At 35.3% G+C, this 20,324-nt stretch overlaps 1 protein-coding gene across 3 annotated transcripts in view; it reads left to right on the top strand.

Moving 5' to 3' along the window:
* Nucleotides 1–5,059: 5,059 nt before the first annotated feature.
* The window catches only part of LOC106055939 (ERO1-like protein alpha), a 20,055-nt gene continuing 4,790 nt past the window's right edge, over nt 5,060–20,324 (top strand). Inside the window, exons 1-14 of one of the 3 annotated variants that reach the window (XM_013212444.2) lie at nt 5,060–5,490; nt 8,645–8,764; nt 9,966–10,049; nt 10,427–10,489; nt 10,942–11,104; nt 11,257–11,377; nt 11,498–11,556; nt 14,141–14,155; nt 16,908–17,000; nt 18,496–18,665; nt 18,971–19,047; nt 19,566–19,635; nt 19,751–19,837; nt 20,039–20,175. In XM_013212444.2, coding sequence (XP_013067898.1) covers nt 5,380–5,490; nt 8,645–8,764; nt 9,966–10,049; nt 10,427–10,489; nt 10,942–11,104; nt 11,257–11,377; nt 11,498–11,556; nt 14,141–14,155; nt 16,908–17,000; nt 18,496–18,665; nt 18,971–19,047; nt 19,566–19,635; nt 19,751–19,837; nt 20,039–20,175 — 1,370 coding nt within the window. In that variant the 5' untranslated portion in view covers nt 5,060–5,379. Of the gene's footprint in view, nt 5,491–8,644; nt 8,765–9,965; nt 10,050–10,426; nt 10,490–10,941; nt 11,105–11,256; nt 11,378–11,497; nt 11,557–12,839; nt 12,858–14,140; nt 14,156–16,907; nt 17,001–18,495; nt 18,666–18,970; nt 19,048–19,565; nt 19,636–19,750; nt 19,838–20,038; nt 20,176–20,324 lie in introns of all 3 variants that reach the window. The other 2 variants (XM_013212443.2, XM_013212446.2) reach the window with 2 other exon arrangements.

Below are 20,324 nucleotides of genomic sequence, written 5' to 3'. Positions count from 1 at the left end.
TTCCAAACTTTATTGTACACTAAAGACCTGCAGCCATACGTGAACACATGGTGTAGAACCAAGCACAAAAGGGAGTGGAGACGACTTAGGTCCAGTAACATACGGACATTACAGCGACCAGAGATGCCGGTCGAATGGACAGTGCCCACGTTGGTCTGCCTTGTCATGCGCGGACACAAGGTGCCATCTAGGGTGAAGGGTCACGTGGATATCGGAGTGGCCGGTATTTTCTGACAAGATATCCACTCCACTACAGAGCCCCTAGCTTGAAACGACCCGTCCCGGGGCGTTCAGCCTAGTAGGTTTCTGAAAACTGAAACAATTGTTTCTTGTCAGTGTCTTCTGGAACGACAAACATCTTTCCAGTTTGTAACGTGCCGGTTCCATCGGCCATACAAAGTGGTCTGTCTTTCTCTAAACATAATGACTGGGAAGCTGTAGAAAGTGTGATAGGGAGCAGTGAGCGAAATCGTCTTTGTGGCTGGTTAAAATGCTTGTAGTTTCTTCTTTGTCTATCAGGCCTCTGGACTCTGTTATGCCTGTTCTTGTTTGGCTGCCCAGAGTTAAAGTTTCTATTTCTCGATGTTTGAATTGAGTGACTTGCATCTGTATTGTACATTGCATCAGCTTGTTGCTCACTGGTTCGTTGTTCTACTTGGTGGGTTGGCTGTGAAACAATGGGTTCATTATTGCTCACAGATTGAACCTCAGCTGTGAGTTGTGGTGATTGCTGACAGTGACGCCTTAGATGTCCAACTTCCCAGCACTGGGTGCAGACTGGTGATCCATCATCAGTGTATGGGAAGAATCCTCTCTTCGTCCTTGACCATACAAGACCCGGCGGTGCTGTTGGTCGAATTCTGTTTTGGTTGCTATGTTTCGTGTGTCTTTGTGTGGGTCTGCGTTGACTATGAGGTTGACTAGAGAGTGTGTTAGTTGAACTTGGCAGACTGTTATAGCCTGACCCCTTTATCTCTTCAAGTTGCTTCTCTAACTTGGCCAATTTCGCTAAGAGAACCTCAGACCACTGCTCTTGGGCTCGAGCTGCATCTTTGTTCTTGTTCTCCAACTTGAACGCATAGTTTCGTAGCGTTTGAAAACTTATCTGGGGATGTTGCGCTATGAACCTAAACAGCTCTCTGCGAAGTTCTGGATCTCTGATTCCATAGGCATATTGGTCCCTCAATCTCTCCTCCTTGAAGCAATCTATTCCTTCTCTTTGTTCTTGCCTGATGGCCGTTGTGAACTCCTTAAATAGTCGGTGAGAGAATTCGAGCAGTGGCTCACTTCTTCTTTGCTGCGACATCAGAAATGTAATCTCTGCCTCTCGCACCGGTATAATTACTTCAAACGCAGAGGTAAGTGCATCGAGCAGAGCTTCTGGATCACTTCTGATATGAGGTGGCTGAAGATCTACCTCTACTCTAGCTGGACCACTTATATTCGCAATGATGGTTGCTGTCTTCTCTTGAGGCGAGAGGTAAGGCCAAAGTTCCCATAGATCTCTTATTTCTCTGACGAAATCTTCAATTGAAACTTCATCATTTCTGCCATCCCCACTGAACTGTCTCATTTTTCTAGCAGGTTCTATGATGTAATGAGGGCGCTGACAGGCCAGCTTTAATGCCTCAAGTTCAGCTTGTAGTCGAGTCAACACCCCCTTAGTGACACATTCCATTCCCTCCGGCTCTCCTCCACTGCACGTGGGACCCACGTCTCTCCCCTTCACTGAACCAGGTTCCACCATATTTCTCTCCATTTGGCTGCAGGTCTTAAGAAACTCTAACAATAATAGTAACCTAATAACTAAATCTATCTCAACAGAAACAATGTTCAAGCTAAGTAGAATCACAATTAAGAAAATATAAGCAAATTATATTAAAATATACTAAACTAAATCTAACTACCCTGAAACAAAAAGAAGAAAACAAAAAATAGAAAATATGTGAAAGTACAGAAACGAGAAAAAACTAACTGTTACTTGTTGACATCTACGTCTGGTTGTCACTTTCTTAGTTTCGGTTGTCAGGAAGCAGATTCTGAGACGACTTCTGGTCCCACAGTGTAGTCTCTCTTCCTGACCCCACTCGTGCTACCAAGTTTCTGTGGTGGGTTTGGCACAGAAGACAACTAAATTCCAGATGACGAAGGCAACTCGTAGGACGATTCCAAACTTTATTGTACACTAAAGACCTGCAGCCATACGTGAACACATGGTGTAGAACCAAGCACAAAAGGGAGTGGAGACGACTTAGGTCCAGTAACATACGGACATTACAGCGACCAGAGATGCCGGTCGAATGGACAGTGCCCACGTTGGTCTGCCTTGTCATGCGCGGACACAAGGTGCCATCTAGGGTGAAGGGTCACGTGGATATCGGAGTGGCCGGTATTTTCTGACAAGATATCCACTCCACTACATATATATACATAAATATGTGCCGGTACTCAGTGATGGATTGCCTAACTTTTAACTACTAATACATTAATAATAAGCGTTAATATACAAGAAAAGTAGGCTAATAATTTTTTCCCCACATTGAAAAAAGTGCGGGTACGTTGTTCCGGTGCGTACCGTCACAAAAAAGCCATATATATAAATATATATCTAACTTTTATTCACATTTATACTGTGTTATACATTTACATTTAATTTTTTACACTCCCAGTTGAAAGAGTTAGCGATTTCTGAAACTAATGTTACGATAGTTTTTTTTTTAAATTTTGCTATCGTCATTTAATTCATCGCACAATTTCACCACAAATGTACAGTTGTACTTAATTTGACGTGTTTAACAGCTTACACTTGTGCATAATGTTCCAGAATTGTGGAACTAGCTTATTAGTTATCTTTGTAAATACTTCCAAATAACACTCCCGCGGAATAACTGAACGGCAGTTCTCTTTCAGTTCATAATGTTGTAACTCTAAGGTAGGCACTCAACGTCAGGAGGTAACAATAAACAAGGTATTTATTTACAGTACAAACACTGAAACAGGCATGGACTTCAGCTATTAGTCCCAGAGTGTCCTATCTCAAGTGACACCAGTCCTTTGCTACCTAACTATCAATACAGACCACCGACACACTTCCCAGTGCCGCCCCAGGTCCTCAACACAGTTCATAGATAGCACACAGGACGTTCTCTAGAATCAAGACAGCCCAGGCTTCAATAACTTGCAGATCACTGCAGACAGATCTACAACAGTCCTTCTTCCTGTCTAAACATGTCTTCCACTACTTGTGTTGAATGGCGCTCTGATGCGCACCATCAGTGTGTCTCGGGAGCGAAGTTACAACAATAATTTGCTTGGATGTATGTCCTCTAGAGCTGAATCAGCTTCTGCACTAAATGGTGAGCTGAGAGTATTGAAAACTGATTCAAAGTTTTTTTTTTACATCTTAAAATAAGCTTTCAAATTCCACCATAAAAAAAATCAAATAAGTTATGTACTTTTCTTCTTGAAACTGTCAGGTAGAGTTGAGCCTTCAGCTCTTGGAACTCTAAGCCAGCAAAAGTGAACAAGAGCTCCCTCTCACTGGCCTGTACACTGTTCTGTCTGACGGGTCGGTCAGACTCGCGGCAAGAGGCCGCATACACTAAGACCCCCGCCATTTTCCTTTTTCTATACCAGGCTAACCGTGCGGGACACGCCATTTATGTAACGGCCCCTTGAGGAACAGCGCCTGGATTGTGACAAGGTTGTGGGAGCTTTTTTACAACTCCGCACAGTGCAATGAGGATGCTCTCGCACCCCACGGGAGTCTTGTTTTGCTATCCTTTAGCCTAATCGTTTCCTCTTACGATCGTTTCCACCCGGGCGCCACTATGAGGCAGGGTAGCATGCCCGGGTTTGTACTTTTCAACTATTTCACTAGAACTAGTTTCACCTTTCAACAAAGGAAAATAACAAAACCTGTTTTCACTTGCTTGCCTGGAGAAATGGGAAAGCTTTGTTTGAAAAGATTTAACATGCAATTTCATGTGCAATACTTCCAATGAAAATCATGATGTCCGTCTTCAACTCTTTATTAAATATTAGTAACAAAGTCACAGTCAATGTCATTAATTTTTTCCTCGAGATTCCATTTCTTCTCACTACCTTGCCCATGCTAAGCTGGCGGATACTACTGTTGTAACAAACATTGGAGTGATTTGTTTCATAATTGTCAAGAACCCATCGGAAGTGTCTGTGGCTAAGACACCTGGCAGTGAAAAGTTAGATTACTGAGATAATTGGGTCAATAACATAATTGAAATACAATGCAGCTTTGCGCAAACTTCCCGTTGAAAGTTTATGGTTGAGATATTTTCTTTAATTTAATAAAAATAAACTGTCTTTCTCTGTCAAAACACGGGCTCCATCAGTTGTTACACTTGCTATCTTGTTCCAAGCTAACCAAATACTTTCAACATAGTTCTTCAAAGCATAGAATAAATAGTGGCCTGAGTTTGAATCTTTAACTGAATGTTTTCGAAATATTGCAAATAAAAATAATCGTCGTTTACTTTAAGCTTTTTAGAATGACACGTAGCCTAAAAACAATGTTTCTTTAGCTCTTCATCATAAGTGATAAGAATCAGAAATTGCAATAATTTATATAGATATTTAAAATTAGCTTTTTTTTTTTTAAAAAAAAAATTATTTGTATTTTTTAAATGTATAATCTGTGGGCACACTTGATTTCTGTAGGTGTCAGCGGGGCGTATAAAACAGTCCGGCGGGCCGCTTGTCGTAATTTGCCCACAGATGGTGAGATGAAACGTCCGTATTCTAAATTCTAAATAAAAAAAAAAGCCATGGGTTGAAACGATTGAGAAAGAATACGATGAAATGATGATATGGCATGCTTAAGGTCACGTCCCATTTTATCTTGTGAAACTTAGTGCAAGAATTATGTTTGCTATTTGGAGTTAATGGCAAATATCTGTAAGTGCCTTTTGTACGTGTTAAAAATAACGTAGCGGTAGGAAATCACCAACAAGGATTTCCCAAAATATCGCCACGTACATCATAAGCGTTAGATTAATGCGCTCATGCGCTGGAATAAAATAGATCTAGAATACAATCAGAACTGGCAATGTTTTAACAGATTGTAGACTAGTTATTCCAACAGTTGTATTAAAGTATTGAAAGCCAGGATAAAGTTGTTTATTGATATCAAATATTTAGAATCTTAAAAATTAGAACACTATTTTAAAATGTATTAGCTTCCCTTTAGTAAAGAAAGCAATGTGATGCGGCTTAGTAAACAACAAATACAACAACATGCGGAAAATGAACATAGACTAGATCTAGAATAGAACTTGTCAAATACCTAGTCTACTTGATTACATTTTTATATGAGACTCCAAGCCCTGTTTAGTTGTTATAGTCATGAGATATAATAGACCTATACGCTTGTGTTTTGTTTTACTTTTTGTTACTTCTGTATTTTCTGACAAATTAAGTTGGAGTGGAGATGCCGCCGACCGGTGTTTTTGCAAGGTTGGTTGCTTTTAAAACTTTTAGTAAATTTTAGATAAAGAATAAAGATCTACTCTTGTCTAGATCTAGAATCTAGACTATATTAATATAAGACTCTAAAGAATTTAACTCTAGATCTAGATTTTCTAGATGTATATCTAGTTTTTGTATAAAAATCATCAAATATTTAAATGTAATATATTTGTAATATATATATATATTTAAATATTATATTTACAATTACATTTAGATCTACAAATAATCTACATGATGAATTAGATTAGATCTAGACTCTGTCTCTACAAATTCATTGCCTATTGCCGACTTTGGAAATTGATTATTATAATTATAGAGTAAGCTCTTATATTTGGGACACACCCCATCAAATTCTCCTTCGCTGAACGTGTCGCTTTGACAACCAGTCCAACTCCTGGCCTTTACGCGTGGCTCCGTTATTGAGTCGGTGGAACTGTTCTCACTAACAGGAGAAGGGGCAAAGGCGTGTAACTGGTGCCTTAACCAGTAAGCCTCGGGCAGGAGGGGCTCGTTAGCCATGGCTGGCTACCTTCCTAGGGGAAGGAAAACTCTGAAATCAAACCTCTGTTGCCTTGCACTTTACTACTTGCAGCTATACCCAATCATGGGAAAGGCTTCGGGAGTCAACTCTGAGGAAAAATCAGGAGCTTGTGATCCTAAGGCAGTTTGCAGCACCCAGTGCTACACCCTGTCAGAACCTGCGACGATGCTGACCCCCAAACTGTATCGGCACTGCGTTCCTTTTGATACATCAGCTTGTTGTAGAGGTGGGAACGGATGTGTAGGCGACATCGTTCCAACCACAGCTAATGCCCAGGCATTCATCTCATTTCCATGAGATGATCCATAGTCACTTTGCGACTGAAGGAGGCCATAGATATATTATATATATATATAGATAGAGAGAGAGATCTATAGTATATGAGGCCATAGACTATAAATACATAAAATTATTGCAGAAGTGAATCTACTTCTTTTAATACAATCTAAATAATTTTAAAAGATATAAAATATAATTTCTTAGTAATTACATAGTGGTGTTCAGCGACGGTGATCAGTGTCCAATGAAGGGGAAAGCACAAAAACTGCATTCAGCATAGGGGAATGAAGTGACCCAATTTATTTTAAATAAAATCTTGACTATGAGTGGTAATACATAGGAGCACAGCTATTTTTATTGTCCATTAGTTGAAGAAGAGGTATCTGCTTTCAGGTTTTTTGTAAGTTAAACTTTCACCAATATCTAAGTCCAGTACTTGCCAGTAGGGTATCGTTGCTGCTAGAAAGGCTTTTATCCAGCAAACAGGCTTGGACCAGGAGCTTCTTTACCCTCATTACTGTCTGAAGGTTCCCAACAGTAGAAGCATGGACTGAGTGAGGAAAGGGGACACGGCTCGCATGCCTTGGTCCTGGGTCTACTCACTATAAGTGGCCAACCATGGTGCCATGGGAAATTTACCTCATATTCCATGTACTCTAACCACCACTGTTTAGTGCAGGGACTGCCACTCCAGCTGATGGGACACTGATGTCGTTCCCTTAAGGGATGATGTGGCAGATTTTTTTGGACTGGGTCTCTGGGCTACTTAAAAAGGGGCCTTGTTTGCTTCCCTTATTTAGCCTATCTAGTTCCACTACTAAATCTAGACATTTCCATGGTGGCGCCATGCTGAGGTGACTGTGGCTGAATCCCTTCTAGATGTAGACTATATTCAGTCTTCTAATTAAAAAAATGTCTTTGTCTCCTGGAGATTAGACTATAGCTTCTATGGAAAGTATTATTGGGCGTCTGGTCACTTACTCCTCTGTCATTTCAGCCCAAATTAAATAGCTTTTTCTCAGTCATTATGTAATGATGCTGGGCTTTGACTTTAAACATCCATTTTATCTAATATAAATATATGTTTGTTGATTTTTTTGACATGTTCTTATAAAATGTTTATAGTGTTCCCCTCCCCTTTTTATTCTTGTGAAGAAATCTAATAATATATGTAAATAAGTAGTAAAATGCTAGATATTGTAAAGCTGGGTGTGCTTTCAGTTTAACAATTCTTTATTTGATGTAAGTGATGCCAATATTATCCTGCACGTACACCATGATCTCCAAAGGCCAAAGTGTTGTCGAAGTAGTGGAAATCTTTTGAAAGATACGTAAGAATGATTAGAATAATTATGATCATGTTGCAGATAACTTATCATCAGAAAGGCCAAGGCGTGGTGAAAGTAGTGGAAATGTTTTGAAAAATAAAAACAATTAGAATAATTATTATTATGGAGCTGATAACTTTTCTCCTAACGGTCATCTTTCACTGTAACTTTATTTGTCAAGTACGCTTTTCTTGAATAGGGTCACATCATTTTTTACCTTGAGATCTAGTTATATTTATTCCAATAAATCCTGACATCATCCATCCTCTGGAGCCAAGTGAATTACAAACATTTATTTTCAAAGCAGCATCTCATTAATTTATTTGATGAAAACTGTGTAGTTCGACTAACTCTAAAACCATAATTAGGTGCCCTTTCAGACCTTGCGATATGGGAGCAGATAATCTGAAGCTCATCTGTTTTATGGTCAATGTTTAACAAGGATGTCATGTGGCCAGCACAACAACTAACCGCGTTTACTTCCTCAAACATAAGTCCTGTAGCCAATAGAGTTGGGTGGACTCACTACCGTCCTAAAAATACCAAACCAAATCCCAGCCTTCACTAGTATTTGAACTTAAGATCCCTCAGTTCTGAAGGTAAACACTTAACCACTTGGCCACCATGCCCCAAAAAACCATATTACTAGTCAACAGTGCTTAAAATCTATACTGTTAGTTGGGTTTTCTTCTTGATCTAGATATATATATATACATACTTATTCTTCTTGATGAGTTGATAGTGCTTTATAAATAGGCTTAGTCACTAGGTGTCAAGGTTTGAATTTTATTGTTGACTTAAAAATATATGCCATTCAGCAATTATAGTAAGCATCAGATAGGCATTACTTTAGGCATTTAAACTTCATAGACTCATAATTCAACATCTCAATAGGAATTTAAGGAAAGAAAAATCCTGTTTTTATTTTAGATCTAATATAATTATATATAAAAATATATAAGTTGTATTTTTTTTTCTTTCTAAATTTTAGCTTCAAGGTGAAGTTGATGATTGCTCTTGCAAAGTGGAGTCATTGGATTCTTTGAATAACAACAAAATTTATCCTATATTAACAAGCTTACTATCAAGGAACTACTTTCGATATTTTAAGGTGGGCATTGCAGTTTTCTATTAGTATGTTCTAGCAGATATATTGTATATAAATGACCATGAAAATACGTAAGTATGGTTTTTCATTTAGTACAAGAAATGAAAACTTTTATTCTTTTGATAGGAATACTTTTTAAAAACATTTTATTTAGTTGTAAAATACAAAAAGATTTGATAGAATTTGATCTCTGATATTTGATAAATTTTGTAAATGAAATTTTTGCCATAGCACTTTTCATACAGTTGACATTGTTTTTCTTTACTTGTTTCCTTGTAAACTTGATTTATAGAAAAGGCCAATACTTTTAACATTATACTAATTCCTCTTGTTAGAAACAGAATATTCTGGACATTAGCGCAATTCCACGCAATCACATATTACACATTATAACTGCTCAAATAATTCCCCTATAAAATGTTTTAGCAGTTATTAACAGATATTTTTTAGGACTTACCCTAATGTAAACTATTAACTCAGCATTTGAAAGTTTTGTGGGCTTTTTTTTATATAGAGTTTGAACACATTTTGTTGTAACTACTTTTGTAATTATTTTGTAAATTATAACTCATAAACACATATAAAAGGGGTGCCAAATAGCAGAGAACTACATAGTCTATGATAGCTTTGGTCAAAATGCTGGATATAGTTGGTAGGTAAATTCTTATGAGAAAAAAAAAAAGATTTATAACACAAACCAGTACTTTTTTTTAGTTATGGGATTTGTTATAATTGTGTTAAAGAAAAGTCTTTACATAATGTTGTAAATTTTAGGGAGGCAACTCAATGAGGGAGCAAGGCTAGATGACAGATGTTTATTTATAATGAAGAATGATGTATAAATTATCACAATAAACACAAACAGTGATTGTCAGGCCTTAGGTTCACTTTTGTTAAATTCTCTATCTACATTGATGGTTGTCCTATCTGCCAGTCAATGCCACAGGGCACCCCTGCCCTACAAAACCAAAACACACATTTCCCAGTGTTGCTCTCTTCCAGGTGGTAATGCTACCAGGCAGGCCAGACAGTAATTCCCTTCTTGTTGCTTTGGGTGAAGGAAGCTTCTCTCATTACATTTAGTTTCATTCCCGTCCTAATCGGTGCACAACATAGACACCAGCGCATGGGCAGAGCTATAACATTAATATAAAATATGTTTTGAAAAAAAAAAAGATTCTTTAAAAGTTTTTTTCCCTGTTAGGTAAATTTGAAAAAGAGTTGCCCATTTTGGTCGGATGACAGCAGATGTGCCTTGAGAGACTGTCATGTTAATGTTTGCCAGAAGGTATTGTGGAGTTTCAATTTTTGAAGTAGATATTTATCAATTTTTGAAGTAGATATTTATCAATTTGTTTGGACACTTTCAAGCAATACTGCTAGTAATTCTACAATATATTATGGTTGAGATGATTTAGGATTAAGTGTCCATTTTTATATTTAAAAAAAATAGTAGATAGAAGGTAGTCTAAAAAAAAAATTATCTGAAAGATTTGCTTTTATTTATTAATTTTACATAAAATAAAAATGAATAAAATAATTGTATAAAAAATCTTTAATAAATATTTAAACATTAAAAAAACAACAACTGAAGACTAACTTGTAAAACCGGATGGCTTATATGTTTTAATAAGAGATTAAATTATAATTGATGTTTCCTTGAAGGATGAAGTGCCTATCAAGATACCCGATGTGGATACACATTCTGAAAAACATGAAAGAAATAAGGTATATAACTCTAACAAATATTTAGACTAATTGAGAAAGAAAAAAACATCTATGTAAATGTCTTCTTATTTGTTTTCATCTTTATATTGGAGCGTTCATACTAGTAGTCCTATATCTGATATTAACTTCACTGTGGTTTCCAGATTAGGCAATTTTTCTTCTATAAGAGAGTTTTGGGAGCCAGTGACACAAGTTGTCTCATTCTGTTGTGTCTTGTTCTGAGACCAAAATATTATATGCTGGTCACGTCAGTACAGCTTGCAATAGGCAATATTTTTTAAAAAATTTGAATGAGATTATGTAAATGTCTGAATTTTGAACAAAATTAGCTCAGTTCTAAATAATAACATGATCCTGACATGCCCTACTACAAAGTAGTAGGAAAAGCTTGCCAATATTGACATCTTTCTATAATCTATAACTGATTATTTTTTTTGGTTATTGTCCCCTAGTACTTAAAAGAACTCAACGAAGGGAAGCAAGGATTTGAGGAACGCTGTGCTGAAGAGAGAGAGCTAGGTGCATTAGATGCAACCATAAGTGAGGAGAAAAAAGCGGAGTTTCAGACTTGGAAAGAGTATGATGAAACCCTTCCTTTATTCTGTGATATTGATGGTGAGTCATCAGTAGTAGCCTTTTAGATGTACTTTTTATGTACTTTTAAGTTTCATCAGCACTATTTTTAAGAGTAGTGTTGTTTTTTTAAATATTTTCTGTAAATATTTGTTCAGTGGTAGAATTATTGACCTTTTTTTTTTCAATTCTAGATGAACATTCAAATGATATGGAATATGTTGACCTACTTTTGAATCCAGAGCGCTATACTGGCTACAAAGGGCCTTCACCGAGAAGAATATGGAGGTCCATTTACGAGGAGAATTGTTTTAAGTAATTTAAACACAATTATTTTTGTAAAACTAAAAATCTGATAGCATAGATTTTACAGTATAATTCTGTATCCTAAATTTGTTAACCATCTTTCACCTCAATTTTGTTTTTCTTATAAAGGCCAGAAAAAAATTATGGCTATGGTCCAGACTATGGTAAAGATGCTTCAATCGAATCAAGTAAGTTTTTTAAATCTTTGATTGTGCACATCTTGTATATGACTGTATCCTTAGGCTTTGCTTGCCCTTTGTTACTTTATTAATGTTGTATTGACCTGCCTAAGTAATAAATCAATGATTTTAAGTTCTTTATGTTGTGTTCTAAATAAGTATTTAGCTGTGCATGTGTTCTAAATAAGTATTTAGCTGTGCATTTGATTTTTGTGTTAATATTGTTGCATTGAAAGACAATTGCTGTAGAAGAAATCAAATATTAGGTTTGTGATTTTATACATTGTCTTACTAATGATCTTTACCTTCACTTAGTTTTCTAAATCATTGGGGTGCCACACATGATCTGTTGACCATCTCTCTCCATTCCTCTCTGTCTTTTGCCAGGATGACAGTCTCTTTCATTGACAGGACTGACTATTCTGTCCTGTTCGTAGACTAGCATAGCCCAACACAGTACAGTCTTAGCTTGTGTTTCTTTTACAATGGTCAGAAGTTCACCATGAGGCCTGATTGTCATTGTGATCGTGTTCCTTGTGGGTGATACTTAGAATTCTTCTGTTGCATCTTAACTACATGGCTAGGATCCTCTTCTCTAATTCATGATTCACAAGCATACAAGAGGGTCACCATGACTGATTTTTGTACCTTGTACTATGCCTTTGTCATTTCCTATAGTTTTGAGCTTTGTAAATGCTGCTATGAACTGTGCAATTTAAGTCAGTAATTCAGGTTTGGTTCCTTCATCTGAGTGGACAGTTGGTCAGTGGTTTGTCTCTGATACTGATGTCCATGCTAAAGCCTTGTTTGCTGTTGTTCATAGTGTTAGTTTATTCTGCCTTGATTTGCATGCCTGATGACACTATTTTTTAAATAGATAATATCAAATGAAAATGCTCAACTCCAGGCTCCATTTATACTAAGCAAGAAAAAAAAATGATGCCTTGTTTCCATATTTGTTTACCGTGATGGAAATCTATCTTGCAAGGTACACAAGTGTAGCTTATAAAAACAGGTTCAATGAAATATTAGAATATGTTTAAAACTCATTTCAATCCTGCTGATCACAGTCTCATTCCAGGGATGATGGTTTGCAATTTCAGTAGTCAATAGAAGTTAGAAAAAAAAAAAAAAATTTTGTGTGTGAACAATATTATAATTACATCATTAAATAATGCATATTTTTGCATAAACTACAGTTTATAGTCAATTTTTTTTATCTTTAACTTGTGTGGTTCTATTCAGGATTTTAATTAGTGTTACTTAAATATTTAAAACAAACAATTTTTCAGTGTTTTTCATCGCTAGAGGTAAATTATTTCTAAAATGGTAATAAATTAGGAGGGCTAGAAATTATGCTTTTGTTTTTTTTTAATGATGTTTTACATCAAAACATCTGAATGAAATGAAAACACATGAGTGCCACAATGAAAGTGTACGTTTTTATCAGATTTCTTAACTATAGAATGTTGAATAGAGTTAGAGGCTTAACAAAATACTTTGTTTAGAAAATTCCAATTTTAATTATCCGCATTCAATGATTTTATTTTTTGACCTCAAATCTTTTTGCTTGATACATGATAGAAAATAAAAAAAGAAAAAAAAAGGGGTTGACAATATATGTCTAGTATTCCTTACAGTTTAAAAAATTCTTTATTGATTGTTTTCCTTCATTATGTTGTTACAGTCAGGATGTTGTCTTTGAGAAGTCATTTTAGAACTTCTGTCTCTTTTCAGCAAGTGGCACTCATGAGTCTACTATTTGAGATATTGTAACCTAACCAATGCGGTTTATCCTATTTTTTTAATGCAGATACTTTCAACCTCCTTTTCAAGAAACAAAAGTCCTTTTCTGTTTATTTTTTTTTTTTTTTACAAAGCTTATATCAACTGAATTTGTTTGGAGGAATCTTGTACATTTTGTTCCTCTCATTCCCATTCTCTGATCAACTTGTGCACAATTATTCATTGTCAATGACAACACATGAATCAATCAAAAAATTAACCTATTAGTTTAGAAATTAGTCGTAATGATTTAATTTTGTTTTATTTATTAATAATTTAATAGCTCAGTGGCTTGTACATCGGCCTTCCATCCATCATGGAGGTTTGAATTCAGACTCAAGCACCTTTTTTTAAAAAAATTGCTCTTGACAAGGCAGCACAGAAACCTACTCCCAGATACCCTCAAACTGGTCCACAAAAGTGATTGGACCATGGCGCACTGAACATGTTATTAGCATGTTGCGCTAAACAAAACAGTTAATAAAATTATTTCCAATTGCACAAATTTATTATTGTTGGTCTAGATCTATTAAAAATTAATTTTACATGATTGATTCAAAATAATTGATGCAATTTCACTCAGTATTAGCTTTTTTTTTTTAAATTATTTTTCCATTTTACTTGTTCTGTATGAAATGATGTTTTACTAGTGGGCATTTAATCAAATACTCCAGACAATTTTCTTACTTTCTTCACACAAACCTTTTTGTTTTATGCATTTATTTAGTGAAATATTTCAGAAAACAAAATGCTTCTTTCATTATTTTATTTCTATGTATTTACAAGAAAAAAATGTTTTTTTCTATAGGTATTAATGAACAAGGTAATACGTAGGTTTCAGCATATCTCTTCTAAAAAAAAACAAATGGAAGCCTAATAAAATTATATCAACAGTGAACCAAAGATTACTATTTGACCATACAGATAATTAAAAAAAAACAAGAAGAGACTAAAATATTCATTTGTAAATACACCAAAGGATAAAGTTGTTTTTTTTTTTTTTGTTTTTAGATTTAGGTGTTACTTAGTGAAGGAGTTGGAAATTACAGTCTACTAATTAGCAATTGCATTTTCATAATAATAAGCCTTGCTTGATGATCTGTTTGTGTGGGAGAATGAGTATACTGCTTCCCATTTGTCTGTATTGATATTTTAATTTTCGTTAGCACCATTCTGTATTTATTTTAGCTGATCAATATTTTTTTTTTAATTTGCATTTTTTTAAATTTTTTATTTCTTTTTCCCTGCAATTATTTGATGCTCCCACAGAAATATGGAGTAAGTTTTTGTTTTTCAGAAGTCTTCAATATGTGACAATATTGTTTTTACTTACTTTCAACCTTTTATGTTTTAACTACAGTTTATCATCGGCAAAGAATCAACAACTATTAAATTTATTTTTTTCCTTTGTTATAATTACATTTTCATTTAAGAAATGTCTTTTCTTATTTCATGTGGAAATAATAATGTTATTGTTCTAAAAATAGACTGTACATTTTTCTTATGCTTTCTAGACATAATATTTAGTTTTTCATCTGTGAATATAAACTGCATTTTTTTTTCCTATTCTCTGTTAAGCATGTTTTCCATTACAAGCATGTTGCATCTCATCAGGACTGGATGATATTTTGTCTCTTTTTTTCCTTTGGTGAAGCATTAGTTTAATTTCCAGTATTCTGAAATGTACAAATATTTTATACCATAGTTTAAAAATTGAAAGCTTACTTATTTTGACTAATTAGGCTACAAGGCTATTTTATTGATCCACATACAATTTTAAAGATAGGTATTTGTCATTTATTTAAAAAAAAAAATATGTCTATTAGTTTCTAACGGGGAAAAAAACAAAGTTTATTATTATTGTTAAGTTCATACTTATATCCTTGCGTTTTCAGTATGTCAGTATAAATGTCAAGGGCAAACAAAATCTGCTGTGGTTTCCCTAACAACATCCACTTCAAGTTTTTCTTATACGAGTTGGCAGGTCTGGCTCAACCAAATTCTCGAGCTTGTAGCAACACTTATTTCTAGTTACAAGTTTTAGACATACCGAAAGTAATTCTCATATTATAAATTATGACATTCCTCAAAAAAGAATCTTACGTTCTTAACATATTTTTTAAACAAGACTATTGCCTTTATCATTTTTATAAGCAAAACTAAATCTAGATTCAGAATCAGATCTAAATATAATTGTATCCCAGCATGTAAAGGCATATTCCTTGTTCCATATGCTAGGACAAATTTGTACAAATGCTCCTTCTTCCCTAGTGTTATTAGAGCATGGAATGGGTTGCCTGAGCTAGCCTGGAAAACCAGTGACCAGTGACAGCAGAATTTAAGGCATTGGTTAACATGCATGACTAGATGGACTAGGAACACCTGTAGAATGTAATTGTCCTCTTTTTTTGAAGCTACATCTGTATTTTATAAGATAAGATATTTGTAAGGGAAATATTACTTTTAATTTGCTCATTTATTTATGAGATTATTATTTAAATGTTTCTTTATAAATAAACACAAAACAAAAAGACAACATGCAAATACGGTCATACAAATCAGTTTATCAATATCAGTGGACTAATAATTAACAACCACTGTGAATCCTATTCTCACCATCCACTGCATCTCATTTTATTCCTAGAGTGTCTTGACAAAGGCAGTGCATTGGCTTTCTTCAGAGTGTGGTCATTTGCTTATATAGTTTTTTTTTAAATTTCATATCATTAGGGATAATTTGTTTCAATGCCTCTGCACATATATTCAGTGATTGGTAAAATAGCCTTAGAGTCTGTTTTGTAAGGATCATTGATCTGTTCTACCTAGACCAGTTCATTAGTTTTGTAGCTTACTTGGAGTGGACTTTGTACATGTTTCACAGACATACAAATTCTCTGTGTTGAAGCTGAGTGTGAGGGAATACAAAGGAATTGCTTTTTTTTTTGTTTCTTCTGATGTATGATTGTTGTATATTATTTAGTCAATTACTCATCTAGTTTTAGAAGTATAGTAGCGTGCTTTGGGTTAAGTGACAGTCTGACTTAATTAAAACGTTTTCTTTGATTGAAAAAAAATATATATATAATATATATATTATATTTTTTTAATATGGCCAATCACATTTTTCTATTTTAACTATGACTTTTCCTATCTGCTCCGAATTCTTGAACTGAAAATTTTGTTTGTTCCTTAAGAAGATTTGCTTGTAGATATTGACTCTATGTAGATGTGTGGGTATTACTTAAAATGATCCAAACTGGAGAATTCAACTACATAATTTTTCGTAGGACTTAGGGAGACCTTAGGACAAGTAAAGGTCTAAGATAGCTGACTTGACTTCCCACCTCATTTAATTAAAACCTTCTACCTGTACATGATTTTCACTTTTTTGAAACGACAAATGATTTAATAATTTTTTTAACAATAAAAATTGTTTTGTTTTTTTTAATCCAGTTCTTGGTAAGATTGTGCACATTATTATTATTTTGTTTTACTTCATTGAGACATAACTCATTTTTCTCATTTTTATTTAGTTTTGATAATAGTCTTCCTGTTTTTTGTTTTTTTTTTTACAGGTATGTGTCTTGAAAAGCGTGTCTTTTTTCGCCTTATTTCTGGTTTGCATACTAGTATCAACATCCATTTGTGTGATAAATATCTGTTTCCAGGTAAGTTCTCACATGGTGCAGGAAAAAAAAATGTCATCGGGAATCTTTGAGATAACTTTAGCAAGACATTAAAAAAAGTGGCTATAATGGTTGCAGTAGATTAATTTTGAATGTAAGCAATATTAACTAACTCTGTGTACATTCTCTATTTAGAAAAGCTAAACCTCTAGAAATGATAGTTTAGTAGAGAGACATATATAGACCTCAACTGATAGAACTTAAATTATAAAAGTAATGTGCTAGTAAATCTAAACCTCAAGTTTTTGTCAATGGTTGACTTCTAAAAGAAATGTGACCCCAATTGTTAGACATTCTTTAGTTTTTGTACATTTACCTTGAGAAAAGTCCAGTTGGAAATCAGTGCACTTGCAAGGCTCGCCATCATCCCAATAACTGTTATAAAAGATTTTACCTAACAGCCAGGCAGAGACCTGAAGCTCTTCACTGCAAGTCCTTGTTTGAATTTCCATTATGGCAACGACCATTTCTACAATTGGGGGCGTGCCATACCGTATATAAGGTGTGCAGCCTCCAGTCTGGGTCCCTACAAGCGACCATGACTAATTTCTTCATATTCCTATTCTGTAACTGCTACAAAACTCTTTGAGGCCCATAACTCCAGCCAACAGGTCACTGATGATGGCCCCCTTGTGGAATGACTTGACAGACTTTTTGGACTCTGTTCCATCCTCACTCCAGAGGAGATAAAAAAAAAGCTCAATTAGGGTAACCAGACGGAGGCTGTGTTTTCCACCCACATTGGCCTATCAGGTTCCATGTACCTTCAATGAAGTCCAGTAGGGCGTCGGCGCCGAAGGCGCCATTATCCCGTTGATGGTTAGAAAGGCTTTTATCCAACCACCAGGCCTGGACATGGGGCTCTTCACCCCTGTCCTGTCTGAGGGCACCCAACGGTAGGCGGCCATATCGGTTGACTGACTGGTAAAACCGGGCCGTGCCGTGTACACAGCGCAACGTCCCCGGTCCTGGCCCACTCGCTATAAGTGGCCGAGAACAGAGCTAACTGCGGGGGGCTTGTCTCATATTCCTATACTGTAACCGCCACTGTTCCGTGCAGGGACCGCCACTCCAGCTAACGGGACACTGATGACGCCCCCTTGTGGAACGGCGTGGCGGACTTTTTGGACTGGGTTCCGGGCGTTCTTTCCATCCCAACCTCGAGTGAGAGAAAAAAAACAAAAGCTCACCCAAGGAAGCCCGGCCGGGCCTGGTTTGCTACTCGTACTTAGCCTATCTAGTATCCACCCACTAGACGTATCCACCGGAGGGCCACGCTGAGGCCACGGGTAGCGAATTCCTCCGGGGTTCCATGTACAGACGTTTCCACAGAGGCACCATGTTGAGGCAATGGGAGCTGGAATCCTCTGTGTATATAACTAAACTTACCAGTTATATTTGCATTTATGTATTTAAAAGTTAATTCTACCAATGACTTAAAGCTTGTTTCTTTGGTATCACATTTGTATACTTACAGCTAAAAATGGATTTGGACAAAGTTACTGGGACCATAATCTTCAAGAATTCCAGCAACGATTTGATCCAGCATTAACTCACGATCAAGGACCCCAGCGACTTAAAAATCTTTACTTTACTTATCTGATTGAGTTGAGAGCGCTGGCTAAAGCTGCGCCTTACTTGAAACAGGTTAGTTCTTAAGGCCTGAAATGATTTCATTCGTAACTTTGTTAATTACCTTATCAAGTCTCATTTTGATAGATGCACGCTAAAGTCATGGTTCTCATGCAGTTTAAAAGTTTATTCTAAAGAAAAGTAGATAAATTATTTGTTAACATTCTAATAATTTAGAAGTTACAAGTGAAGTAAACAACATTAAGAGAGGTTCTAGACCACAGCTTGGGCTGAGACGATTTCTCCACAGATTTAAATGACTTTTTAAATGAATAATTAGTTGACCTGCGATAGTCAAATATTTGTCATTGTTTCACTAGAAAGGTTTCTATACTGGAGATAACCAAGAAGATGAGGATGTACAGAAAGGAGTCAATGACCTTCTAGACATTATCAGGTTAGTGAAACTGTTTTGTTTAAACAAAGCAACAGTTACAGAAAGTGTTTCCTTTTTTTTAAAAGAAATAATTCCAAAAATGGCTTGCTACTTTATATATTTATATATATATATATTTATAGCTTTTATATAGCGCTACTTTCATGCTTTACATCATTTAAAACTGCTCTCAAGTCAAAGTGCTTGTTTTCTGACATTTGAGGTTCTCTGTGAAATTCTTTCTTGTAGGTGATGTAGAGTCATGTTTCATTAGCCAGTTGTTTAAATGGGTAATGTTGTAAACAACACACACTGAGTACTTTTCATTATCGGCCATGTTAGTACTTAAGTCAAAACTTGTATTTAGTCATTTGCTTTAAAATATATCTAAAATACAATGCACAATGTATACATAAATAACGTTTACTAGTTAATTTTTGTTGTTGTTGCCACTAAGAGCATTTTAAATGTCATAACCTTTGAAGTTGAAATGACTAGTGTGTGACTGCATTTTAACCAGTTACCCTGCTCCGTTTCAGGAAATTCCCTGATCATTTTGATGAAAGCCAACTGTTTAAAGGTAACACCAAGGAAATGCAACAGCTCAAGGTTAATTTGCAATTTGTTTCTTTAAATGTAGATTTTTTTCTTTAGTAATAGACATCACTTTCGTAGATTATTAAAGATTATTAATTTCATTTTCTTTTTATAAATAAATCTACAGTCTGAATTTGTTCTCCACTTCCGTAATATATCTCGCATCATGGATTGTGTTGGCTGTGATAAATGCAAATTGTGGGGAAAACTGCAGGTACAATGAAGGTTTTAGCTTGTGTAACAAATTGTTATCTTAATAATGAATATATATATATACACCAATTTTAATTAAATGAATTATAAACATTTTTTTAAATCCTGAAATTTCTATTTTATTCTATTTGATTTCTTAAGTCTAAATGAAAACTATGCAAATAATCTAATAGTAAACCCAATGTTCTGTGGTGTTTTATAGGTTCTAGGAATGGGTACAGCTCTGAAGATTCTCTTTTCTGGTGACAGCATGGGTCCAGACTCTATAGTGAAGTCTCAGGATAAAGATTTCCAGCTAACAAGAACAGAGATAGTTGCACTCTTCAATGCATTTGGGAGGTAAGTCCTTCATTACACATTGTACACAATGTTACATCAAGCATAAAGATGATTGTATCCCAAGTACTAAAAAATTTTTAAATGCTTCAGTTATTACTGAAATCTGTATGCTATTTTTTGTCTATTCTATACACTTGCACACAAGTGGT

The sequence above is a fragment of the Biomphalaria glabrata genome, chromosome 3, assembly GCF_947242115.1.
Source record: "Biomphalaria glabrata chromosome 3, xgBioGlab47.1, whole genome shotgun sequence".
NCBI lineage: Eukaryota > Metazoa > Mollusca > Gastropoda > Planorbidae > Biomphalaria > Biomphalaria glabrata.
Note: the sequence above shows the minus strand (reverse complement) of the source record. Positions and strands in the feature narration are given on the sequence as shown.